Raw genomic sequence first — 26,061 nt, 5'->3', positions numbered from 1 at the left:
AGTTGCCACATGGGATTTCTGCTTAAAAATAGACCTGCAGCTGTTACACAGGCAGGTCTTTCRGCATAGAAACTTCAAACTCTATGCTCATGCCTAGCAAATAATATTCATAATAGACTTAGTAAAAGATAATGCTAATTTGGAAGTATTCTAGTAATAGTGCTTTGCTTGGGAGACAGACCTTCTGCATCCAGAAAAACTCATCTTGTGTTTTTCCCCCTCAGTCTCGCGTGATCGTGCAGCAGCCAGGGGAACGAAGCTTTCATTCCTTCTACCAGGTTGGTATCTGCGTCTGGAAAACAACGGCTTGCTCCCAGGTTTTCCCCAAAAGACAAGTAGAACACGGAAAGCTTTCCTCCGCTCGTGGGTCTCGCAGAGGATTCCCTGTGTTGTTGCATCTGGAGTGACCTTTTGCTTTGACGCCTGTTCAGAGAGGCCTGTTTTGGTGGAGGAGCTTGGGAAGATTTTGTTTTCCCTCTTGTTGTCCCACATTAACACCTTTTTAAACCTAAAAGGAGGTTAACTAAACAAGCGTGGTAGGATCTTGGACTTTGACTCGCTGCTTTACTTGCAGAAAGTCTAAGGCCTGGATTATTGTCTCGAGACCTCTCTTGTCCACRTGGAAGTAATTTTGTGACTCCAAGTTCACCTCCTTTCTTCCTTGGGTTCTTTTAAATGTCTTCCAGGCTGTATGATGCTTCCCTCRGGTGTTCTTTGGGAGAAATGGTTAGCCTCTCAGTATAGCCTTTATTCTTGCTTTTGTGGCGGGAGAACTAGGTTTATTTGTTTTGTCCCTTTTGTACACCATAGTAGCACGTTAGCACCTTTCTAATGACCATGTCCTCTCCCGTTGGGAGGTCTCCGCACGGAGCGGAGGTCAGTGTGCTTGCTGGAAAGCCTCTGTGGCCTGTCGGAAGCGCAAGCACGCGGGTGGAGGAGGAGGTGCCGGAGCCCCACGGCATCCCCTGGCCACTCCAGCCGGCCTGGCTGATTCGGCCTTGGCACTAATTTCATCTCTCGGGTTTTCCTTGCCAAGCAGGAACAGAATTTATTTAACGTGAGAGATTGATTTACTGTGAAAGAAGTAAAGCTTTTTTTTTTTCTTATTGTCTCTCTTTTTCTTAAAATACCCTTTGTCTTTGTCCAGCTGTTGCAGGGGGGTTCTGACCAGATGCTGCGCTCTCTACATCTTCAGAAGGACGCGTCTGCGTACAACTATATCCGCGCCGGAGCCCAGCTAAAGGTGAGGGTCCTGGCAGGGAGCTGCAGGTAACTTGTCTTCATTGTAAATGCATCTTTAAATACTTAAAGCTACTCCTGAAATAGCAGAAGCTGAGCCTGGGGTGACTGGGGAAAGGTAACACCTATCTGCTCTTCTTAACGGAGGTTCTGGACCTAGCAGACAAGCGTGTGCTTAGCTGTCCATAGCCCCCTTGCTCCTATTTATGGAAAGCAATCCTCTGCGGCAGGAAGTACCTTGTCACTGGTAATAAATGCGAGCAGAGCTATTTGGGCCAGTTTGGCCCGTTACCCGTGGCAGCTGTTTCGTGCTTGCGCCCTACGCTCATCTCTCTCTCCACAGTGTTCCAACAAYGACGGTGCAGAGTTCAAAGCAGTCGCTGATGCCATGAAAGTGATCGGCTTCAAGCAAGAGGAGATTCAGACCGTCTACAAAATCGTGGCCGCCATTCTTCACTTGGTAGGTTYTCTGCCCCCCAGCTGGAGCAGACTGTGCTTCAGGAGTGGTCACATTGTGTGGTGGTGGTCTCCGTGGTAGAAACTTGGGAGTCCTCCCGCTCTCCATGTGCGGAGCACACCCGTAGATCCTCCTCCCCTGTGCGCTGTCGCTGTAGCTCCGTTCTGATGTGTCCCTGAGGAGAAAACCATTGCAGGTGGAAAGGGGGAGCAGGCAAAAGAAAACGGTACGTTTCTCCCGTTCTTTCTGCTCCGTGGGGTAGCACTTCTGCAGCGTGGAGCAAGGGCTTGAATCGCAGCTGGAGGTATGGCTGAACTCAAGGCTTCCTGACTGATGGACTGATGGTAATAACAGGCCAAGGAAACCCACTCCGGTTCTCGCTGTTTATTGCAGGGCAACTTGAAGTTTTCTGTGGATGGCGACAYGCCTCTCATCGAAAATGGCAAGGTCGTGTCGGCCATCGCGGAGCTGCTGTCAACCAAGGCTGAGCTGGTGGAGAAGGCCCTCCTGTTCCGCACCGTGGCCACGGGGCGCGACGTCATTGACAAGCAGCACACCGAGCAGGAGGCCACCTATGGCAGAGACGCCTTTGCAAAAGTGAGCTCAAATTTGCTTTCTTTGCAGCTGGTTTTGTWGGGGATTATTCAGATCATTCGGATGCCCAAATGCAGTTCTTTAGCTTTTGGGTGTTTGGTGCTCCGTGTGTAACTCACTCAAAGAAYGATGATGCCTGGAGAAGGCACAGAGTTTTGAAACACCTTCAAAATTGCACATTTTTCCATACTCAGCTACTGATAGGATTCCTGGGTGGCTTCCTGAGTGTAGTGTTTGCTGAGACGTGGAATTCCCTGCTTCGTGCTAATTTGTTTCTGCACGTGTGCTGTGTTCTGTAGCTAATATATATATAATATATAGCTAATGTGTTCTATAGCTAATATATATATCTAATCAAACGATGARGATGAAAGTACGAAGGCTCCTTGGTTTTTAACTTCACTTTTTGTAATAAGCTTCTATATTTCCATGCCTTCAGAGCGCATTTTGAACCTCCAGGCTTTGAAGATACTTATACCAATGATCATTTTCTTTTTTAAAGGTGAACAGTATTATTTCACTGCTATTGGGTTCGTTTGCCAGGTTTCTCTGCCTATTTGAACTCTCGCTTGCTCATGTATACAGTGAAATAATTTCCAGGTGTGGAAGATAATAGCCAGCTTAAAAGCAGACTGTGATCCAAGGGGGGAAGCACCGTACCCAGAGACCTCTTTAGGATTTAGACTTTGTGCTTGCGTGTTTTGGAAGCAAAAGCAACATTTTTATTGGATATTCTCTTTTAGCCAGTAGTTTTTAGTAGAATTTAATCTGCTTTTTTTTTTTTGCTTTGCTGTGGGCAGCATCTTGAGCTAGGCTTTGTAATGCTGGCTTGCACGGGCCCTGGAAGGAAGGGAGAGGTGCGGGAGAGCTGCTCACTCTCTGTTTGCTGGCAGGCCATCTATGAGCGCCTCTTCTGCTGGATCGTGACACACATCAACGGCGTGATCGAAGTGAAGAACTACGACACCGCCGTGCACGGCAAGAACACCGTCATCGGCGTCCTGGATATCTATGGCTTTGAAATATTTGACAATAACAGGTGAGCCCCGTTGCTGAAGCGCAGTGCTGTGGCTTCTCCTTACCCATGTGAGAAAACTCACTGCCTTTTTTTTTTTCTTATTATTTTTATTACAGTTTTGAGCAGTTCTGCATTAACTACTGCAATGAAAAGCTACAGCAGCTCTTCATTCAGCTGGTTCTAAAGCAGGAGCAGGAGGAGTACCAGCGCGAGGGAATTCCCTGGAAGCATGTGAGCGAGCTGCAGGGCAGGGAGAGCTTGGGCTGAGGGCGCTGCACAGCACAAGTCCCAGGTTTAAAGTTGCTCCCCGTTTAAGCTCCTGTCCAAGTCAACAGGACATCCGTGTGGATGCTGGCAGAACCGTCAGCATCGTTGCCTGCAAGGCAGGCTGGGGAAGAAGCGACCTGAGAATATAGTAACGGTTCTGTGTTTGCCCTGGGTAAAGAGGGGGCTCCAGGGCTGAGAGGCCACATCTTGTGGTGTCTTTGGGACCAGGTTTCTAATCTAAATGCTCATCTGTTTGTCTAGCTGTAGCTATTCAAATGGGAAAAAAAAGAGGGGTTCTGATATTCAAGTTAGWGGTAACTTGAATTAGAGACATATAGGGATAAGATCGGGAATCAGATTTTAAACAAAAGATATTGGCTCATATTAGATCAATATTAAGGGGTTTGATCCTCCATTTACAGTAAATTAGTGAGTTCTCCCATTTTTCCTCTGGGATAATTTACCCAGCCCCTTTCAAAACCTGATCGTGGAGGAACGCACTCCAGGAACGGGTGGGAATGAGCTGGAGTGCGCTTGACCTCAGTCTTTGTGTCACCATGTGGGAAAAAAGTTACCGGTGTGTTTAGTAAACTAATTGTCCTGTACTGGATTTCACACTTTTCTTATTTCCCCCCAGTTTTCACTGATGTAACTGTGTGCAGTTGAATGTTAAGCTATTTTAAAGTGCATTCTGTAGCAGCTGAGTTTTAGAAGTCTTGAAATTAATGGGAGGTAGGTAAAAGATCCTCTTTTCTGCTCTTTAGCGGTAGCAGAGTGTGTTTGTGATAGCTGCCTGCTTAGTTTTTAGTTAGTGGCCTGCGTATTGCAAGCTGAGCGCTTCCCTTGTGATTGCTGGGCCTAATGCTCTTGGCAAATAATAAAACTGTCACCAAGCGAGGGCTAACACTGTTAGGATCCTGGACACCTTCTTCTTGCRCTCACCAAAGTCCTATCTATAACGTATTCCTGCTCTTCCTTGTTTTCCAGATCGATTACTTCAACAACCAGATCATCGTCGACCTGGTGGAGCAGCAGCACAAAGGCATCATTGCCATTCTGGACGAYGCGTGCATGAACGTCGGGAAGGTGACGGATGAGATGTTCCTCGAGGCTCTCAATAACAAGCTGGGCAAGCACGCTCACTTCTCCAGCAGAAAGGTGACTTGCTCCTCCGCATCCTGGCAACTTGGTTCACGTCCCGTGTGTTTTGTTGTAGATTTACTGCAGTGAGGCGAAGGATTTGGAGAGTGCCTGGGCTTGGAATCTGGGCTACAAGGGATGTGTTTCCGTGCTGGGGAGCATACAGAATCACAGGATATTCAAGGTTGGAAGGGACCTCTAGAGATCAKCTMRTCCAACCTTCCTGCTCAAGCAGGCACACCCAGAGCATGTGGCMCAGGGTGGCATCCAGGYGGGTTTTGAAGACCTCCAGAGAAGGAGACTCCACAACCTCCCTGGTTGTGCTTAAGCATAGCATCTTCAAGCTTAAGCACAGCAGCTCTTAAGCTATGGAAATAGGCCATGCGGCCTGCGCTCGGCAGTGCTCTCCTGAAGGTTTTGCCAGCAGCAGAGGGAGCTAAAGGATGCGCAATGCGAGGCTGCTTTTATTCCCAGCATAAAGGCAGGCAGGAGCTCGTGTTTGCCATGATGTCATCTGCACCCAATAGGCGCCGCGTTTCCATTCACGTGCCTGGCTTCCCAGGCTGCTGGAATTCAGAATGACAGCGAAATTAGCCACACTCCTGCTTTATTCCAGCGATTCTTTTATTTATTATTTTTCCATTGTCATTGCCTGCAAAACGAGTTCATCTTAAACTGCACCTAYGGTGTCCTTTGCCGTGCCTGTTTATTTTGGCCCTGGGTGCAAATTAAAAGGTTTTATCCAGCACTTGGCAGCGTATTGCAGATGTGGTCAGCGGGCTGATTAATTGGAGACTTTTCACGCTGAATAATCAGATAAAGGCTTGCCGTGTCCTGATGYCCCGTTGTTGAGGATGCTGGTTGAGACGTAGCCTTGAGGATGCTCTCGCTTCCCCTCCCACCACCGTAGACTCTTGTATGTAGGTCAGAAATGCAAAATTAGCTGGGTTGTGTAAGAGACGTGCTAAAGTCTGCCTCCGGGGAGGCTCAGGATAAACAATAGCTCTGGATCTGGCTTGTTTGAGCAGGGGACGGGACGGAAATAAAATAAAATGGGCGGCAGTTTTTCTTCCAGCTGTGGCTTTCCTTAGGTGCCCTGTAGCTGCGTTACCTTCCTGCTCTGCTGCCCCGCGTGTCGGCTGTGGGAGGGGAACGGGCAGTTTTGCTTCCCGCATTAACCTAAATGGCCCCTGCTTAAGCAGCAGGCGTGTTGGGAATGCTCCTCACCTGAGATCAAGTATTTTCATGATGCCTAGTTGGCCTTTTAATGCAAATTCTTTCTCTTAGTGGTATTAGGAGCGAAGTCTGGGGGGCTGGATCCTGAAATCCCCGGCATTTGGGGCAGCTTGGGAAAAGATGCGGCTGGCAGAGCCCTTGCAGATGTAATCCCAGCGCAAGAGTTGGGGTTCCGCTCAGTCCTTGGTCCCGTCTCCGCCGGGTGGAGCCTTTCCATAAGGGAGAGGGGCTTTGCAGTTGGGGAAGAGCACCGAGTTCCATAGAACATATGGGAGACTATAAAAGGCAAATAAAATTAGAAAAAAAAAAAAAGCCATATGAGTCGTTATCTTCAGGAGTCCCTTCACAGCATAGGAATATTAAAAAATAATAAAAATCCTGCCGGCTKCAGTAGTCCTCAGTAGGGGGTGGCATTGTCAGAAAACCCTCCGTGCAGCCTGGAAAGGAAGCGAAGAACAGAGCTATAAATAATGTTTATGGAGGGAATGATGCATTTCCTTGGCTTGCTAATTTTCTAGTTTAAATCAATATAGCCTTGAAAATATTGACTCGTAAAATTCGAATATTTTTCTCCTCCTCTCACGTCTTTGCTGTTGACCTTTGCTATAGGCCGGTAGCTAAAACACCTTCTTCAACAAGCCCTTAGCCCAGCAAGCTGTCGGAGCCATCTCCACTAGCCTCTCGCCTGTGGATTAAAGCAGAGGCCCCGGTTTCATTCCATCCTTGGCAGTTGTTCCATCCAGGTACTCCAAAGCTGTCCGTAGGTGCGAGATGATCCTACAGAGTTAAGAAGTGCGTGTGCTGCTGTGTTATGGGAGCAGCTCCCATCTTTGAGCCTCTGTTAATGCTCCACTGCTCTCCTGTGGAGCATGTKGCACTTGGGCTCCGGGTGGATAAGCTCCAAGGGGCTGCTGTGCCCTAAATAGTAGTGTCCTAGTTTGTGTTCTGCAGATCTGCTCTGCTGCTGTCTGCTTGGTTGTCCTGCTGAAAGCCTCACCAGCCAGGAAGAGCATCGGCAAACGGTTTCCCTATGAGCATTTGTGGCAGAATTCTGTGTTCCTCGAGAAGAAAGCAAAAAAAAACCCAACAAGCAGACAAAAAGGAAGCGGGTCTTTCTTCTGCAAATTGTCTAACAGTTAGCTAGCCCTGCACAAATGTGAATTGCTTCGCTAAGAGTTCTCAACATCACAGGCTCATTCTTGCAAGCTCTCTGAATTCTGATTGTTCTCAATTGATCTTCTAATTTCAAAGGCTCTAGCGGAGTGATAGACAGTGCTTGGATGCCTGAAACTTCAAAGAGTGTCAGGATCTGAGTAGCATCAATCTCAACCAGCTCTGCGTGTGAGAAGGTCCCTTCTGGTCCACCCGACTGACATAATGTCTTCCAAGGCAGTGGGCAGTAGTGAAGGTCAAAATGATAGAAGAAACTGAGCAATAGATCTTGGTGCTCCACGATCCAGAAACATCCTAAATAAGGAATGATGTCCTTAATAGCCCTTGATCAGCGTGTTTTTTTATTACTTTTTTTGCAAAGTGCTCCACAACTAGGTTATTGATTTGTGGAGAATTCCCTCCTTCCTGTTTTCCTCCCTGCTCCTCCTTCCCTTTCAGGTTCCATTTGCRCTCTTGAACAAGGAAACACAGTTCATCCTGCCTTCCCCTACATCTCCTCCATATCCCTCGTTGTCACCTACCATCATTTCTTCCCTAACCCCAAGAAGCTTCGTGTGTTTGGCTCTTCCTCCAGTGGCTCTGTGCCCTTCCTCAGGCCTCTCCCAGTTTTGTTCATATCTTTTTTTTTTGAGATGGGAAATGGGGAATAGTCATTGAGAGGCTGTTACTTTACTGTGAACCTTGGCTTATCTTCCCGTATCTTTGTTGGGATCACTCTTTGTTGAAGTTCCTTTGCTTTTTCATGCCTTTCTGCGAACCTCTGATGTCTTCCTGCAGTTCTTCACATTCAGTCATCGATTTTGCTTCCCTGGATAATTGTTAGCAACAGGCTGGATCACCTGCTTCTCATGCTGTCTTTATGGCTCATTTAAGAGTATTAGCAGTGTAGACCTCAGCCAGGTCCCCTGTGGGTCTCCCTGGTGAAACTCTGCTCTAAAACCAGACCATTTACAGTTACCATCTTTCCATTTAATGAGGACCCTTTCCTCCTGTCTTTCATAGCAATTTAATTTCTCTGAGTTTCTAGTGAGGAACTTTATGTAGAGACTCAGAAAACCAAGCAGACTGTCAACTGAATCAGTATGCGTAATATTTTTAAAAGTGATTTCTACTGATTTGCCAGCAGAAGCAAAGTTAACAGGGAGAAACATTAAAAAACTCAGTCCAAAAAAAAAAAAAAAAAAAAAAAAACCATCATATTTAGCTACCTTCCAAACTCTCCAGTTTGGGGTGAATTTGAAACGAGAGGCCCCTGCACCTCATTACGTCCTGTTGGGTGGAGGCAATTGCTTCTTTTCATCCCGTTTTTCTATGCCCTGCGCCTTCTGCTGACATATGGGCTGGAGATGTTAGACTTTGGGTGGCTGGATAAAGACCAGAGCTGCCAAGACGCACACTGCTTAGCTTTGGGGTACGGCCTCCTTTGCTCTGTGTTCCTCCTACACCTTTGGTCCCCTGTCCGACCCTGGCAGGCTTCTTGTTCCTAACGTACTGGGCTGCTTATACCTTTTGTAACCTTTAATGTACCTGTTGCTCAATGGTTTTGCTTGCTTGTGACTTTTTTTTTAAATTTAGTCTGTCGGTTTGAGCCAATCTATTTTCTACTCTTGGACGCAGGTTAAGCTTTTGAAGGATATCTTCCTGCTTCTATTAATCTCTTACCCTGCAATGCAACGGTGCTAATTTCCTCTTGCATTTTCCCGAGACTTTTGGTAAGGTGGGTAAATATTTATTCCTAGTCCTGAACGTTTTCAAGTGGTGCACGTGCATCCTGCCAAGACCTTAACTCATTTACCTGGGGCTTTAATGCGAAAAATCATTTTTTTGGCATCCTCCTTCTTTCGTTAAGCACAGCATGATGCTTTTTCCTTTTGGCTTCTGTTGTTCCCAATGGGCTGTGGGGCGTCACTGCCGCTGGCACCAAGCGCTGCCATGGGGCACTTGGCACCGTCGTTGTGGGGAAGGACGGAGCGGGAGCCAGGGCTGCGAACGCAGGGGCTGCAGCCGCGTGGGCAGCAGCGTGAGCCCTCCCAAAGAGGCCTGGCCTTGGCAGGGGAGCAAAAACCGCCCCACTTTGGCCCCTTCGTTTCCTTGCTGAGCAGGGCTATCGCGGTGGAAAAATACCAAGGGAGAATTTTTAAAGGGCATTAATTAACTCYTAAGTGCAGTGACGGGTATGCACAAGTGTTCACTTAATGACAATTTGGAGGGTTATTTTTTTCAAAGCTAAAATTCTAGTTCATTAACTTGGTTTTAGACAAGCATGTTTTGTTTTTATAAAGTATCCCTGAAAAAATACGAAGTGGTGTTGTGATGGAATTTCCCATCTTCACACATGTATTTGTATCAAGGGGGATAACCACATTTTCACTTGCTGCTCCCAATGCAAGTTGCTCTGCCACAAAGCTTGAAATTCCAAGGGTGACATTTTAATGTATGTGAAATTTATTCTAGCTGTGTGCCACTGACAAAATCCTGGAGTTTGATAGAGACTTTCGAATCAAGCACTACGCTGGAGATGTGATGTGAGTCCTTTTTTTCCMTTTCCTTCTTTTCCCCACAGAAATCAAGTTGTACCTTCTATTTTTGTCTTTTAACCAGCTTTGAAGTGGTACAATATTCTGATTTAATACCGCTTCTGGTATGAACCAGAAATAGCTGTCATACAGAATTACACCGTGCAGCAACTGCTTATCAATTAAATCTCATGCAGTTTCTTCATTTTGTTCTTGTAAAAAAAAAAAAAAAAGGGGGGGGGAAGAAAAATGTAGAAAAGGAGACAAATGCTTCAGGGGAAGGGGGGAAAAAACACTGTTTATTCAAAAAGGCTGTAGTGAGCTAATAAGATCTGTTTTAGACATCTGTTTCATACTGTTATATAATTCTCTAGCTTAATATTCTTAAATCACTKTGAGCAGCAAAATACAGGATACCCAAATAAATAATCAAAATAAACGTCAGGGTAGGGAGCGTTTCTCAGTCAGGTTAAAAAGTTTTCTATGGCCAAAGTTTATGGCAGTTGCTGCTGTGTTTTGTAATGATAGGGAGCAAAATGAAGATGCCCACGTGTTAGAAACGGTTTCCTGGAAAAGTGATATTTGGGAATATTGCTGGCACGCTTCCGTAGTCGCTTTGGAGTTTTGTAACTCCCGGCGCTTGCGGAATTCAAAAGGAGACAATGAGGGAGGAGTTTTTACAGTGAGCTTCGATTTACCTTGAGTTTATAAAAGCAGCTAGAGGCTGAACAGGGAGTTTCTGGCCTGGGTCCCTGGGAACACAGAGCTCCTTGCCGGGAGCCGCGGAGACGAGGCGAGTTTCAGGAGTCTTTCATTATCAAAAGAATCCCAAAGTCGTCCGTGTTATTTTCAAGCATTTGCTGATCACCTGGTTATTGGTTGTTCCTCATTTCTCGGTGGAGATTTATCTTTCATGCCAGGCAAGCAGCAGACTAGACATGTCGAAGAGCAAAACTTACTGTCTGCAGGATTTAGCTCAAACACAGGCCCCTGAGCCCAAGCCCTGACCCTGGTTTGGATAGTCCACAGCTTGYCCAAGTCCTTTCACGGGTCTTGGCCATCACACTCTTCACCTGATCCCACAGAGATACCAACAGCAGGAGACTCTGCTTCTTTACCATTGACTTTATTTTCTTTTCTAGTTACTCAGTCACTGGATTTATTGACAAAAACAAGGACACTTTATTTCAGGACTTCAAGCGCCTCATGTACAACAGGTAGGTGTAAAATTACAAAAACGCTTGCTTTTAAGTCTTATTTGTTGGCTTCCTTTTCTTTATAGCATGGACAGTGGAGCAGCGTAATGTTTTGTCGCTGACGCTGTCTTTACTGCACGTGGTGCGTGTGTGTTGGCTGTTGCAGTAAACACGGCTTTGGGATCCAGTGTTTGCAATCCGCCCTGACTTGAAAGCTCACCTACTGCAGTTCTCAAGATRAAAGCCCTTTTCTGTGTTGTTTTTCCCCAATGTAACCTTTAACGTAACTAAATCTGCAGTGTTTGTTTGAACCCAACTCGTTGTGCAATCCAGATAGCGCCGCGGAGGCTACCTGTGCTTGGTTGGTCATTAACCCATGATTTTGATTAGTTGCAGATGTACCAGTACTGATCTCTTTGATCTTTCATCAGTGCTAAAGCCTTTTGAGCAGCATTTGTTCAAGAATAATCTTGTCAAACCCCAATAAAAAGCTTGTATTTATTTATTTATTTGAAAGAAAGACTTAAGGTGTGGGGAAAAAAAATAACAAATAGCACCTGCGAGGAGGATTCAAACCTCTGACATGACAAATTTGAACCAAATGGCCACTTATCTTAAACGAAAACTCCAGAAAACTCTTCCTGGATGACTGGCCTTAAATGTGCTTTAGTTCTTCTCTACCCGTTGTCTGTCTCGGCCTTTCCCAGCTTTGCCCAGGGCGAGAGCCTGCGCAAAAGAGCCCGGGAGCTGCTCGCACAGTTCTGCTGCCCTCACTTAAGAGCTAGGGCGACTATTAGCTTAGTTTACAGAGCTGTTGTGTTTGCTCAGTGTCCTCCCTTGAACGGTCTCGCCCGTCTTGTTTTCGAGACTTCCTATTATTCCCTTTTAACGCCAAAARTCTGCAGAATCTGTGCTGCCCAGAGGAGTTGCTGAATGTAGCCCCTGGCTGCAGCCGGGCCTGTGGGAAGGGCTGTTTGCAGAGACCACTTAGGGCGCGTTAGAGCAAGTGATAAATTGGCCATTAGCTTGTCCTAACTGCTTTGGGCCTTGGTCTCTTGCAGCCTCTCGCCATCCATCATGGCCATTCCCGCTCACCTTCAGCGCCTCGAGAGCACCTAGAGAGTATTTTATACAGCGAGAATAGTGCAGGAGTAAGGCGTGAAATCAAATGCTGAGTCTCCAGGGAGGATGCTGTGGGCTACGACCTTCCTCTTTTCTGTTGAGATTAAATTCCTCTTTATGCGGGTGTCGGTGGGGCAGGCCCTGCTTTCCGTAGGTCCTTGCAGCTGTGCCACCCCATCAGTGCCCATCTCTGGAGAGGAGAACGCTCTGGCCRTGCTTCTAGGGTAGCTACTTGCAAGCTTGGAGTGTCTGATGCTCAAGCGCGAGGGATGTTCTGATCGAGAATGTCATGCTGGGTTGGCTGATGTATTTCTGAGCTGAAAACACCGGTAGATTTGGACAGAAGCAAACKCTTGACATCTGGATTGAGTGGGCTGCTTGTTGCCCTGCTGTTAGTCTGTGCAATTAAAGAGATTGTCTTCTAGCTCTAATCCCGTGTTGAAGATGATGTGGCCCGAAGGTAAACTGAGCATCACTGAGGTGACCAAGCGACCGTTGACAGCTGCCACCCTCTTTAAGAACTCCATGATCGCACTAGTGGACAACTTGGCATCCAAGGTAAATACCTCTGTGTCAAAGCTGACGTCTCTTTGCTTGGGGGTGGCTTCTCTGTGGAGAGTCATCGTGGCGCTGCCGTTGTCATGAGTCGGAAGCACGAGCTGATCCGTGCCAGACTTGCTTGGCTTTGGACAGCAGGAAAAGTAACTTTGGGGAAAATAAAGGCAGGCTTGTGCAATCTCCTCCATTCCCTTCGTTTGTTGAGAGAAAGGGTGCAAAGCAAGACTTTGCRATGTTACTGGGTAATATCTATGTATATTATTTTAGCAGAAAATGTTGGTTTGGAAAGCCCAGCTTTGTGCAAAGGGTGGGATGAACTTGGAGTGAGGCTATTTAAACGCAGGCAGCTGCGCTGCCAAAGGAGCAGAGCAATCCCCCGTGCGAGCAGAGAGCACTGAGAAGCATTTGAGCGTTGCTGCTGCTGGTGACCTTGCTGCTCTCCTGCCGTTTTGGTACCGACATGGAAGGGGGAGGCTGACCACAGAAGAGCAGTGACCCCCAAGGGAGGGTCTGAATCAACAGGCAGGATAATTAAGCAATAATGGGCAAGGTTCAGAYGATCTTGTGGGGAATTGTGGTAGCAAAGGAAGCGTTCATGGCCTGAGGTCTGGAGAGGGATGGGACGTGAACACGGATGTGGGAAAGCTTCGTAGAAACGATGATCTTTGTACAGATAAGAGGAGCATGAGAAGAATTTAAGYGATAGCTTATCTTTTTTTGCCTGCAAATGCATGACTTCAGGCAGGCACTGTTGGTAGAAGGTGCGAGGTCCTACGGCACTGCCTGTACAGTCAAGAACTTTCCTGGGTGGTAAAACCTAAACTGGTGGCAGTGGGAGAGTGACTGTGGCTTTGATGGAAGTGGGGAGATTTTATTTTAATGTGATTTTTTTTTCCCAAGGAAATAAGATGTACATGATCTACCCATCCCAATATTTTGTTGACCGGCTCTAACCTAAACTTGATATAGAACCAAGAAAGTCTTTTTTTCTGCTTGTTGTGAAAAKGCGAGGAAAAAGCTGCATCCCTGCTACATGTTGGCAATGCAGTTCTGCCCCGTCCCGAGCCAGCAGCGATCAGACACATCACGGGTTATCTCTTGTCCAGCCAGGCAGGTAGGGAAGCTGGAGCAGCKCAGTGAAGAGCGTCAAGCAGTGCAGGCAGAACCTGCTGGGGACACTGCCCGAGCGCATTGGGACCAAGGGGAGGAGCAGTTGGTGGGAAGATTCAGCAGGTGTTCGAGGAATAACTTGATTTGCTGGTTTATCTGAAAAAAAAAAAGGCCTCCCAAGTCACTTTGTATTTGGACAAATAAAATGGACAGAAGAAAGTCTTGCGTTGTAGTGGYTGGAACAATTCCTGTCATTTACAGTGGGAGACAGAGAGTTTAAATTGTGCGTTAGCCATTCTTTGAGTTGTGTTATCCATCCCTTGAGTCAGTAGATACCAAAATTCATCCCTGAAGACCACCTGGCTTATGTGGCTTAGTTTAAGTTTGTCATCAGTGTCCCTGTCAAAAAGGGCAACTTTTTTCCAAGAATAGACTATGGGTGGGAATTGCTTCCAAGTCCGGGTTGAGCCAGTGACCTCAGACCTGCCTCGTCGCCATGGTCCTGCCTACCAACCTCTGAACCAGATCTCAGGGCTTGATTGAACCCRACCACAGTCACCGGGTCTGCCCACATGCTTCGCGGTGGGACCGGGCTCTGGTCACTGCCCTGCCAGCCCTGCTGTTCCCTCTGGGTCCTCTCTTATCCACCCTGTGCTGCTCCCTGACAGTTGTGGCCTCTCAGAGTGACTTTTGGGGCACTTAATTACATGTGCATGTTATTAACAAGCTAATATAACAAGCTCTGGGCATTCAAACGGCGCTTTGTTGGGCGCCRGCTCAGCCCCTGCCTCTTGCGGGGGGCACCGCGCACTGCAATTGCGGGTGCTGCGGTTCCCTCCCTCGAGCCGTATGATTCACGTTTCCAGGACCAGCAGTTTACTTCAGGGGATCCAGCAGTGACAGCTTGGGCCTGTGTGCCTGTGGTTTGGAGCCTGCAGGCCTGCTCTGGGAAGCCAGTGGCAACAGCTGATGAAAGGCAGCCCTGTGAGACAGGCTTGCACAAGCGGTGGGCTCGCCGCTGTGGTCTGCACATGTCAGAGGCATGAGTTTCCTACCAGTTGTTCGTCTATTTTTCAACTCGAAATCCACATGAGTCATTCAGGCTGGTTTAATACCCCCCTCTAAACGCCCGTAAAGCACCTTTCTGTGCCCTGTGCTGCAGTTCTGGGACAGAATGACAATCCAAACATTCCTGCTYGCTGGTACTTGCTTAGTTTTCTAGAAAACCTTCAATGGTTTTGGCAGAGTTAGCAGAAAAAAAGGAAAAAAAAGCTGTCCTTTGGGAAAACAGTCCCCAAAGATGCTTATTTGGTGGGCAGGGGTGGGTCAGGAGGCAGTGGCTGAGCCCTGGCTCGCCGTGGGTTCCCTTATGCTCGTGCCTGGGGGACCGAGTCCTCGAAGTGCCTCTGTAAATGAGGCAAAATGTTAAGTTGATCTTCAGTTTTTTGGAAGAGAAGATGTTAGAAGAAAGGAGAAGAAAGAAAAAATAAAGGACTTTAGCTTCATGTGACAAATGAAAGAGCTTTTAAATATAATAAACCACAGTTTTGTGTCAATGAGAATTAGATGACGTTGAAAATAAGTACTTAAAATAGAGTTTTCCTGGGCAGATGTGAGTTCAAGCTCATCTTACATATCTCAGTGTGAGTGAAATTCAGGTAAGAAACCACGTAACAGTCAAATTTGTTGTAAWATGTGGCTGAAATGCTCCTCTCAGGGTAAGTGGCTTGAAAGCATTGGTTGTGCTGCAAGAAGTGCTCACAAATACAGACGTACCCTCATGAACTTGCATCCATGTTGACCCTTACAAGTATGTGATCCCGTGAGTAATGTGTTTGAAGGAGGCGGAGCTCAAGTGGCTCTTATCACTCCTGCTGTCCTAAAGATATGATAATCCTCCAAATGTATGCGGTGAATCTTTGGGCAGAAACACACGGCAGGTAGGGCCTCTGAGAGAAAAGGAAGGAAGAAGGTGGCTTTACAGAGCTGCTGGTGGCCACAGGACGTTTGTCAAGCATGTGGCTGCCTGTCCATGCTGGTCTCTTGAGGGTTTGGTCTTTGGATCCCTCTGAAAGTACTTTGGCTGCCTCTGTTGTGAAGGAGGAGCTTCTCCAGGAGCTCTCTTTAGGCATTCTCTTTTTTTCCCCCCTTCTCTAGCTCCTTTTGCCTGATTTTTTTTCCTTTGTACCTCTCCTCTCCTATCCACGTTGACAGGCTTCATCTCYAGTAAGTTAGAATGTCATCATTGTGACTGAGTGGACATCTCCAGCCCAAATTTGTCAGCTCCGTGTCCTAACCTTCACTCATGCAACAAGCCATGAACCTGGGAGAGGAGATCTCTCAAAGAGGAGCTCGTTAGGCTGCAGAGACTTCAAACTTTGCTTCCTTTCAGCTTGTTTTCTTTCAACTTTACAAATGAAGCTTGATTAAAAAATATATATGTACAGATTGCCACTGGGCATCTAAACAGCTTTCAGGASTAGGGCTTTTGTGTCTCCATTTCAGTTTTTCTGTTTTGCAAAAGGCAGCTTCTAGTCCTGACAGCCTCAGGGTGCAGTAACGAGACGGGGATAATCATCCCCCCGAAGAGATGAGGCTGGGGGATTAGAAGCACGGAGTAATCTACTTTAGAGTTTACCCTCGTAGCTTGCATTGCTGAGAGGCTTTAATTGCACTGTAATTGCACTGATAGATGATCTCCTGTCTGCGCGGGAGCTTCCTGTTTATGCTTGCCAAAAGGAAAGCAGCGTTCTGCCTTCCGCGCTGAATGCAGATACTGTCACTCACTCCTTTGTGTCGGCCTTGGAGTCAGGGAGCAGCATTTTTGTTTTATTTTTTTGCATTGAGATATGCTCCATCTTTAATGGACAAAGACCTGAGTGACAGCCCAAGCAGGCTTAGCCTGGGTGAAGGGAATTTGTGTATTTACGTATTTGCAAAATTTGCAAAAATCTGTAGCTGTGAACTGGGACACCGTAGTGTCACTAGTGGGTGAGTGCAGCCCTTTTCCCCTGTGCTGACTTTTTGACTTTGTGCTCCTCATAAGCCCTTTAACTTGCTTGCTGCTGTCCAGTAAGTTCTGAAGACCTTGTAATGCTCCGSCTTGTTTGCATATTAAATATTTGTGTTGCTAAACTCATCAAAAGACCTGTCCTTTTTATCGCACTGGGCTGCGTTTGATGTCGAGGGCGTGTTGTGTCTTCTTCCTGATGTTAGTGACTCTGTTGCCAGCGCCAGGACAGGTCGGTGGCTCGCGGCAGCTGATGTGTGCAAGAAGTGGCCCAGGCTGAATATTAGCAAAAGGAGAGCAGTGCAGACCAGTTCCCTCTGTAACTGCGGACTCGTTCATAGCTTCTAGGCTAGCTGTAAGTCAGGGAGGTGTCGCTGAACCCCGCAGTTTCCTTAAATATTTCCAGTTTGTTAGGATGCTCATTGTGGCGGGTAGATGACCTGGCCCTTGTTTCRTGCCAGACCACTCAGAGATTATGGTGCAGAGATTATCAGCTGCTGCTATCAGGTCCAGCAAACTGCTGCCGCTCATCAATAGTAACTGCTCTGAGCACATCCAACCAGGCTTCTGCTGTGACTCCTAATGCAAAATGAAATGGGGGTTGAGTTCCCAGAGGCTGCTCTGACCTTCGAGGCTTGGCCGATGATGTCCTGTCTGGAAGGGGTTTGGAGGGCTCAGGTGACCAGTGTGTTCCTGCACCACAATGGATTTCTCCAGGTGAAGTTGTCACCCCTGCGGGTTGCCTCTTCGGGGAGGTGGTCGGAGACCACTGAGACCCTTGTTGCCTTCTGCTTTAAGCCCAGAGAGGCCTTTCAGGAGAAAGCCAAGGAAGGTGAAGCATGAATTTCTTTTAAAATCCTAGAATTGCCTTTCCAGAGAGCTCAGCCAGTTCCTGGGAATAGGAAGGACGGGAGCCAAGCAATGCTGAGGAGCCGTCCCCGCAGCCCGGCATGCTCCCTCTCAGCAAGAAGGGAAACAGTGCGTGATTTACGTTGCCCCCAGCAGCAGCTTTGCGTCTCTCCTGGCCAGCGCAGCCCTTCAGCATCCTCCAGGGCCGCTGCACGAAGGGCTCRGCACAACGTGGTGCTGCCAGCTCGTGGATGGCTCCTGGGGCTCCGTTTTGCTGGCTGCCACTGCCCTTTTCCACCCGCGCGTTCCTGTCCCACCAACAGCCACCCAGGAGAAAGGCCTGAGGCTGTGGGTCTCATCCTTGAGCATGCAGGCAATGCTGCAATCCAGCGCCTTCTCCCCCCAAAATCCAGGGTCTTGCATCACTTCCCCGGGTTTAGGGCTCTGTTATTCCAAGGCTTCTGCATTTCAGCCTGTTCATCTTTGTTAGCGTCGTGGAGGCTCCACTTGCCTGTCRTTAATGCTGCATTCCTCCAGGTCATGGCAGAACTACCCAAGATATTCAAGGATGATCTCGTTTCCTCAGCATTATTGAAGGGAAAAATAGCAATTTGGAGCCTTGTGTTATCCTAAGTTTAGGACAGTGACCTACAAATCACGGAAAAACAGGGCTAAAGGGGACCGTGGGGAATGCATCTAGTTCAGCCCCTGTTTGAGGACACGGCTGCCTACATCTCTTTGATACGGATGCTTGTCCAGACTAGGGACAAGCTTGTCTCCAGGGAGGGAGGTTCCCCTCCTTTCCATAAGCTTCGTGTTCCCATTCCTGACTCTCCTCATGTCCGATTTGAATCTCTACAGTGTAGTTAAACCCAAGCGTTCTGCGTCCTAAAACATTTGTTTCTCTTCCTATCTGTTTACATATATATAATATAACAATAACCGGGGTGATGATGTGTCCTTGTAGACTAAAACCCGCTTGTCTTTATGTCGTGTTTTCTAGCTGTTCTGGCCATTACCCTGCTCTGAACTGGCTCACCTCAGTTTGCAGGGCCCGACCTACGTGCTGTGTTCAGAGAGGTAGAAATCTGTGGATTTTTCATTCCTTACACAAAGTTTTCTTGTTCATATGCTCCTTTGTTAGAAAAGCATGAGCTTGACACATGTTCAACTAGGACTTCTAGATTTTTTTTTTTTTAGCTCTAGTGTCTAATTGGGAAATTTTCTTTTTTTTTCTTCTTTTTTTTTTCCCCCTCATTTTTTCTGTCTAAATGTAGAGCTTTGCATGTATCCTTGTTGAGTTCATGCCATTTTTTTTCCAGACCACTTCTCCCATTTGTCAAAGCAGTTTCACACTTTGACCTTGCGCTCCGAAAACGTTGCCCGCAGATCCAGTATAAACACGCTCTTCCTTCGTCCAAACCAGCAACAAAGCTGTGGGGTAGCATGGGACCCAGACCAGGCTCTTGTGGAGCATCCAGGGTATAGCCCTGCATCTTGAGGGCCCGCTGCTTACTCTGATAGTGGTTTTTCGTGTGATTCTGCAGCTCCTTTTAGACCAGGAGGAAATTTCTGAAACTTCATTTCTGATTTGAGTCTGATTATCAGACTTGATCATGAAATTTTAGGCTTACTCATATTAAGATTTCAGACAGCTAATCTCTCGTTGTCTTAATGCTAGCCTTGCCTTAATTTTGAAAGCTTGAGTGTTGACCCATCCTTAACGTGACCTCGGAAGCAACCTCCATGGCCTGGAAGACCTGAAAGAGCKGGTGAGGATCCTCATTTGAGTTCTCTGCTTGGCACTGGCGGCTGCCAGCCTGCAGAATATCCCTCTCCTTTTGCAGAAGTCTTTTAGAAAATAATATGTTAATATTATGAAAACAGAATTACCCCTTGAAAAACTGAAGTGTGGGCCCGTTGACCCTTTTTGAAGCTTCGTCGTCACTTTTCTTTCCAACGAAGCCAGATGTGAGATAAGAAGGGCTAATAATGAAAAGAAGGAAGTGGATGAACTTCAAAACCCAGCATGATGGAACTACTTTTGGTTGAAAATAATTATAGCAAGCAAGTACTGATGACATTTTATAAGTGTATGTGTGTATAATTCTGTCTATATTTATATAGAAATATGCATAAATGAAAGTTGCCTTTAATCTCAAAAATTAAACATCAAAAGCAAAAAACCCCTGACAGGGGAACCATGTCTGGGACTGACCTCATGCAGCCCTGGGGGACTCTGACCTTMGCTCGCTCATGTCAACCCAGTTGACGCGGAGGAGGACCACGCAGCAAAGGCCCCGACCCCGTTGTCAGCATCAAGGCCAGGCTAGGGCCTAGGAGGAGCTCGTGCAGGTTGCGTTGGTCCCACAKCAGGGCTCACAGAAGCGGAGTTGCTTTTGATGGCTGGGCTGCAAGGTCCCTGGGTTTTGCCCAGTGCTATGTAGTTTTTATGGGTTTCTATCACTCAAGAGCCATAAGAAGAACTGCAGTCAGCATATTTTAAAGTTAATAGAGCAATTTAGGCCTTTGTTTAGAGGCTGATATTTGGAAAAACTCATTTTATCATCAGGCTAATTCYTTTGTAGTGTTTTGCTGGGTCTTTTATGAACACGCTCTCTGCTGTCATCAAAGGCCACAGAGAAGGGGGATGTGAATCCGATTTTGATGTATTGCAGAAAAAAGGACAGTTTAACTCCAATGAGTAACATTCACTGTGTGGTAGACCTTGCTRCGGACTGCTAAGAGGAGGAACATGTCATGAGCCTTCTTCAGTCTCTTCTGTTCCAACTTTATAATTCCTTTATAATTCAAACCTCCTTCAAATGACTAAGGTGGATGGACATTTTAATTTCTTTCAACTAGAAACAGTTGCTTCTGTGCAGACCTTTTCCTTCTGAGTGAGACCCCTAYTTTGTGTCCTTAGGAACCCTATTACGTCCGTTGCATTAAGCCCAACGATAAGAAGTCTCCACAGCTCTTTGACGAGGAGCGTTGCAGGCATCAGGTCGAGTACCTTGGTCTTCTGGAGAACGTGAGAGTCCGTCGYGCAGGATTTGCCTACCGCCAAACGTACGAGAAGTTCCTTCACAGGTAAGAAGGGTGCTGGGAGCGACCGAGTTCAGCTCTGAGCAGGTCAGCTGGGAGAGCTGAGGGAGCGGGGGCGTTTGGGCATCTTCCTGTGGAGGAGCGAGCAAGTCCTGAATCCTCTGGGTTTGTGGTGCTTGCTTTTGATCATGGGTAAAGCGGGAACATAGGTAATGGGGGCTTGTTGTTGTTGTTGCTGTTGTGTTTTTTAATATCGACTGCTGGGTAGAATAAAACACGAATCTAACAAGGMCTCTGGTTGCCCTCTCATTTTGTGGCCGCAGACACATTTGTGGTGCTTTCTTGGTCCTCAAACACACAGGACCTCTTCAGGCCACGACTCCCTCGCTGTCTTAATCTCTTCAGAATGAAYATGCAAGGAGGATCATCTCCAGAGCGTAATCCTAAGACTGGAACTAATTAGCTTCCCCTTGAATACTGTCTAATTGTTGCAGGGAGAGGGACAGATGGACGCTGGGCGTCCGGGCAGCGCGTGCTGCTGCATGGGCCGCTAYGGGTGTGCAGGAGGCAACGTCGCGCTTCCAGGACTGAAGAAGAGAWAACAACTTGAGCCCATGCAAACGTTTTTGATACTTCTGCCCTCTTTGTTCCTAGCAGGCTTGTGCCAAGTGAAACGTTTTGGATAGGGATTGTCTCATGGCTACGCAGAGATTAGGGTTTGCGCTGCCCTCGCCGGTGGGGTGTGTTGCACCGTACTCCTAACGTTGGCATAATGCCTCTTAATATAAAGAGCTGCTTTGTTTTTAATGAATGTTTGAGGAGATCCCGAAAGCTTGAGAGCAGAGGGGGGAGCAGGCAGCAAAGCAGGTTAGCGCGTGGCGCCTGGTACGGCCCTTGCACCCGGTGGTCTTGTCTCAGTGGCAGAATCCTGCAGTGGGATTAAAAGTCTAAGGTGCAAGGCATCAAGTGGTGGAGTCGCGGGGCACAGGATCGCTCGCAGTTGAGTTCAGTTTCCTTTAAATTTTCTAAATCTTAAAAAAAAAAAAAAAAAATCTGCTCTGTCCCTTGACATCTTTCTTATTTTTTCCTTTTCCTGAGGCTCAATGCTTTGTTCCTCCGCCTTGGGAGAGACTCACCTCTCTAAAGGTGCTGGGCGAATGTGAATTTTGGGATGAACCACGCATTTTAGGAGATGGCTTCTGGGCAGGAATCACAAGGGATTTCCTTTCCTTTCCTCATTCCCGTTTGGTGACAGCTGTATGACAGACAGAGAGCACGGCAGAGGCATCCAGGCCCTTCAGCTCTGGATTTGGGRAGAGATGATTTTAAGGACACAACCCAACGTCATTGGTTTGCTTGTATTTGGGAAAGTTTTCATAAAAACTCAGTCCTGCCAACAGTTGTCCAAAGCCCTTAGAGACCGCTGGTCAAGAGGGAGAAGTCTCGCCCAAGGTTTAGTCAGTCCGGGCCTCGAGGGAGCCCGTCGCAGCTGTCCCGCTGCCCAGGCTGACCAGCCCTTGGCTTCTCCTCCAGGAGCGCCCAGGAGATCTGGCGTCCGCCCCCTCAAATGCGGTTGTCTGATGTTTTGCTGATCCCTCTTTTGATGGCAAGGGGAGAGATTTGTACATACTTAGACATACACTTATATACTTTTATATATACTTGATTTGTATGCCACTTTTTCTTTCTGTAGGAAAACAAAGATTTTGGTGTTCTTTAGCTCCAAGCGCTATAAACGAGTCCATATTGAACAGGAGGAAATGATGTCGAGCTCAGTTAAAGCCCTTAACGAATGTCCTCATCAACGTTTCCTTGTACTTGAGAAGATTTGTGCTTGAGCCCYGCGTAAGAAAGTGTTAAATAAACCAATCTGCTCTTAAATCAATTGGTGGGAAATAAGATCTAAATATATTTTCTGGTGARCCAAGAGATGCTTCTCATTCCCTTGGTAAAGTACATCTTTGAACAAGGCAAAACGTGCGTTGGGAACACAGGTCCGGATGGACTAGAGCACAAAAACACCACCAATGTGTAGTGTGTGTTTGGCTTAGTGTGAAGCTCACCACGGAGAAGCAACACTGAGCAGATATGGGAACGGGGAGGACAACGGCGCCTGTGAGGCCCCCACGGCCGTGTGTGCATGGGAATGTAATCCAGCCCTTCCTCTCCCAAGGCATCCACATGCCTATTTTAAGGCATTGTTAAACATAGCCTGAGCACAACAGCAAGATACCCGCGAGCAGAACGGCGGTGAAAGGAAGGTATGAGGTGACCTCACGTGCAGAGCCCCGATTTTTCAGTGGAGGCTCTCGATTTTGGGAGAGCGGTGCTGGGAATCGTGAGCTGGAGGAGCGACCTGGGGCACCTCAAGGGTTTCCACAGCTCGGTGGAGAGGAGAAGTGAAGGCAGCGTGCCAGAGGATGCTTAATGTATGGATGACCTTGAAAGCTGCTGGCATCTTGGGGCAAAAGGGAAGGGTTGTGCTGTCAGCAAGCAGGTTTATTTTGGGTTCGGCCTCCCTATAATTAGCCACGAGGTTGGGATTCGGACTTGTTGCGGCACCCCGGTCACGCTCGCCGCTCCAGGGAAGGAGTTTGCAGCGTTGCCCTGCGCGTGTCCAGCGTGTCCACCCGTCCCAGCACGCGTGGGCCGCGAGGGACGTGGCCGGGGTGGCTTGGCCAATCTTTAGATAACAGTGCCCTGTTTTATTGGAAAGGAGGAGATTTTGGAATCTCTTTTCCCGGGCAGTTTTTGTCCGATTTGCATGGCCTCTGGACTGAGCAGCTTTGCCTGAGAGAAGGTGGGTCTGCATTGCCAGCCTGGTTGCCTTCTTTCTTCTCCTCCAAATATCCGACCGTGGAAGATTTTGCTACGCAGAGCCCGATAAATTAATTATCGGAGGAACATTTTCCTGCTAAGAATAGGAGAGAGAGAGAAACCAGTGAAAGGGTTTTGATATCTGTGTAAAATATTTATGTCCCGTGTGTATTCGGGAGAGGCAGTGCTGCTGCCAGCCGAGAATAAACGCCGCGTCTCCTGCCGTGAGTCGGAGGCTTTTTTTGTGCATATATATCTGCCTGTTTTATTTATCAGGCCGATCTCTCGTCTGCCTGCTGTAACCCCGGAGCTGACAGTGTGTCCTGTGCAGATACCGTGTGTACAGCTCCATTGCCCTCYCCCCCGTCAAAGGCTTGTTTGGAAAGGTTAATTTGATGAATTAAAGTGACAGTTTGATATATTTCYGTTGACCCGTATTTCTGGGTGTGGAGTAATTCCTTTTTTTAGCCTCGCCGCTCTGCCTATAAAGGTTTGTTGTTTTGGGCATTGAATTCTAGCTGAAGATTTTGAAAAAAAATCTGAATATCTGAGGCATTGAGATTGATGCTCGCCTCTGATTGTAGGCTTTTAAATGGAGAAGTGGCTGAGATTGCTGCCTGCACGTTTTATTTAGGATATGAATATGGATAATATTACAGTGAAAATGTCTATTATGTTTTTGATTGTGTCCATAAATCGCATGCAGAAAATTCATCACTGCTATTTGCAAGAATCCATTCAGCCATTCAGCACTTTGCAAGGGCAGTAAATCTTATGGAGAGCAGAGTCTGATGTCGTTATTTTGATGTTTGGTTCGTATTCTGTTAGTTCAAACCTGCACATTCTTTTTTTCCTATGAAAAGAGGTTTGGAAAGTCCAGACAAGAGGGAATGATTGAATGGCCCCTATAAACATTGATCTTTGTATGTCTGTGGAAAATAAGGAAATTCATTCAAAATGATACAAAAGATGATCAAAAACATTATTTTGGGATTTTTAATGTCTACGTTTTCTGACTGAACGGTTCGTTGACTTCTGACACAGAGGATAAGCAACCCCCAAACTTTCCCTCCTTGCAAATTATTTTATGTTGAATGCTAAGAATTAGTAATGGAATGGCCAAATCTCCAGGAAACTAATAGTGAGACTTAAGTGTGTTGCATCTGTTGTGCCGTGATGAAGCGAGGGATGGTSGTGTCTCAAAAACTGAGCCTTTCTTACATTCCTTTCCCCTTCCTTTGGGATTTTCCCACACAGCACCTCAGTTCTTCCCCCAGGAGTTGGTTTTATGAGAAATTATAAGGATTTCTAAAATAATGTTGAAGGGTTGACCTCTTGAGAATATAGATGACAGATTTACATTTCTGTGTAATTCCAGGTACAAGATGATCTCGGAATTCACTTGGCCAAACCACGACCTCCCGTCAGACAAAGATGCCGTGAAGAAGCTCATAGAGTGCTGCGGGTTTCAGCACGACGTCGCCTATGGGAAGACCAAGATCTTCATCCGCACGCCGCGGACACTCTTCACCCTGGAGGAACTGCATGCCAAGATGCTGGTGAGGATCGTCCTCTTCCTCCAGAAGGTAAAACTCAGTCTGAGCTCCATAAAACACCTTTGTTCCCTTTTCAGGCTTGCTTGCAAGTGACAATTTTGCTCAAATTGAACTGCAGTTTGATTGCTGCTGCACTGTGCTCGTTTGAATGTTTTCCCTTTGTTTTAGAGCTCTTTCAGTAGTGATCTGTGGCTGCACAGGAGCCTTAATGGGGGTTGATATGCTGTGATCTGTAGAGCCTTGAATGTCTGTATAAAGCTTGCTGTTTGCTCAGTAAGAGTAGGTCATGGAGAAACATAAAGGATCCTTTTTGGTAAAAGTAGAAGGCTGTTCCCAACGGGTGTGGAGACAAGCTTGCGTGCATGAAGGTTTATCCATGGGTCCGTCACTGATGGCGTACATTGACTGCAATGTTGAAACTTTGGGGACAAGGGAGAAGGAGAGAGAGAAAGAGAGATTGAGAGGAGGAAAAGAGGCAACTCCTGAGAAGCCGGAGAGGAAGAGAAGCGACGGGATCTGCCGATGAGCATCCTGCTKTGGTGTCCTCCACCAAGTGGTCTCCCTGTCATCCATGTCCCACAATAATTGTGTGCATTTCATCAGGACTGCCCAAGCTCTTTGGATGCTCTTTTGGTTCAGTTAGTGCTGTTTGGATACGTTATTTGGGGGTGGGTACGACATCCTGACTCCTATGGAGCTTTTGCATGTACTTTATAGGCTCCCCTAATGTGAAAGAGAGGCTACAACTGAAGGAAAGGGAGGGAAAGAAAGGAAGAAGAGGAGATTTGCACACCAGTGGTGACGTTCCCCATGAAACCTGTTGTAACAACGACGCTGGAGTTTGCAGGTTCGAGGCCAGGAGAGTTACAGCTCCCAAGGGACCTGAGTTTTTGTACTGAGTGTCTGAGGAAGGGAGGGGTGACCTCTTCTGAAATTAAAAGGTGAAGTTAATGAAGGAAAAATGCAGAAGTGCTGGGGAAGCAGGCACTTTCTCACTGCAAAAGGAAGCTCCTGAAGCTTCAGGTAAAATCTGCTGTGCACAGATTTGGAGCAACGTGAAGGTAACGYGAGCAGGACGTGATGGATCGGCTCCCTGGCTCTGGAGTGCATCTGGTAGATAGCTGCTGTGCAGCATGTGGCCCACCAACCTCCCTC

General features: G+C 47.2%; 1 protein-coding gene across 1 annotated transcript in view; it reads left to right on the top strand.

Moving 5' to 3' along the window:
* The window catches only part of MYO1D (myosin ID), a gene marked incomplete at its 5' end in the record, with an annotated part of 81,218 nt that overhangs the window by 3,141 nt on the left and 52,016 nt on the right, over positions 1-26,061 (top strand). The window contains 12 exons of the mRNA XM_026043695.1: positions 225-278; positions 1,148-1,243; positions 1,583-1,699; positions 2,090-2,293; positions 3,184-3,329; positions 3,425-3,539; positions 4,563-4,733; positions 9,579-9,649; positions 10,783-10,857; positions 12,384-12,516; positions 20,412-20,578; positions 24,729-24,936. Of these exons, the coding sequence (XP_025899480.1) occupies positions 225-278; positions 1,148-1,243; positions 1,583-1,699; positions 2,090-2,293; positions 3,184-3,329; positions 3,425-3,539; positions 4,563-4,733; positions 9,579-9,649; positions 10,783-10,857; positions 12,384-12,516; positions 20,412-20,578; positions 24,729-24,936 (1,557 nt within the window). The remainder of the gene's footprint in view (positions 1-224; positions 279-1,147; positions 1,244-1,582; positions 1,700-2,089; positions 2,294-3,183; positions 3,330-3,424; positions 3,540-4,562; positions 4,734-9,578; positions 9,650-10,782; positions 10,858-12,383; positions 12,517-20,411; positions 20,579-24,728; positions 24,937-26,061) is intronic.

This window comes from Nothoprocta perdicaria, unplaced genomic scaffold (genome assembly GCF_003342845.1).
Source record: "Nothoprocta perdicaria isolate Ctin4 unplaced genomic scaffold, notPer1 scaffold_336, whole genome shotgun sequence".
Taxonomy (NCBI): Eukaryota; Metazoa; Chordata; class Aves; order Tinamiformes; family Tinamidae; genus Nothoprocta; species Nothoprocta perdicaria.
Note: the sequence above shows the minus strand (reverse complement) of the source record. Positions and strands in the feature narration are given on the sequence as shown.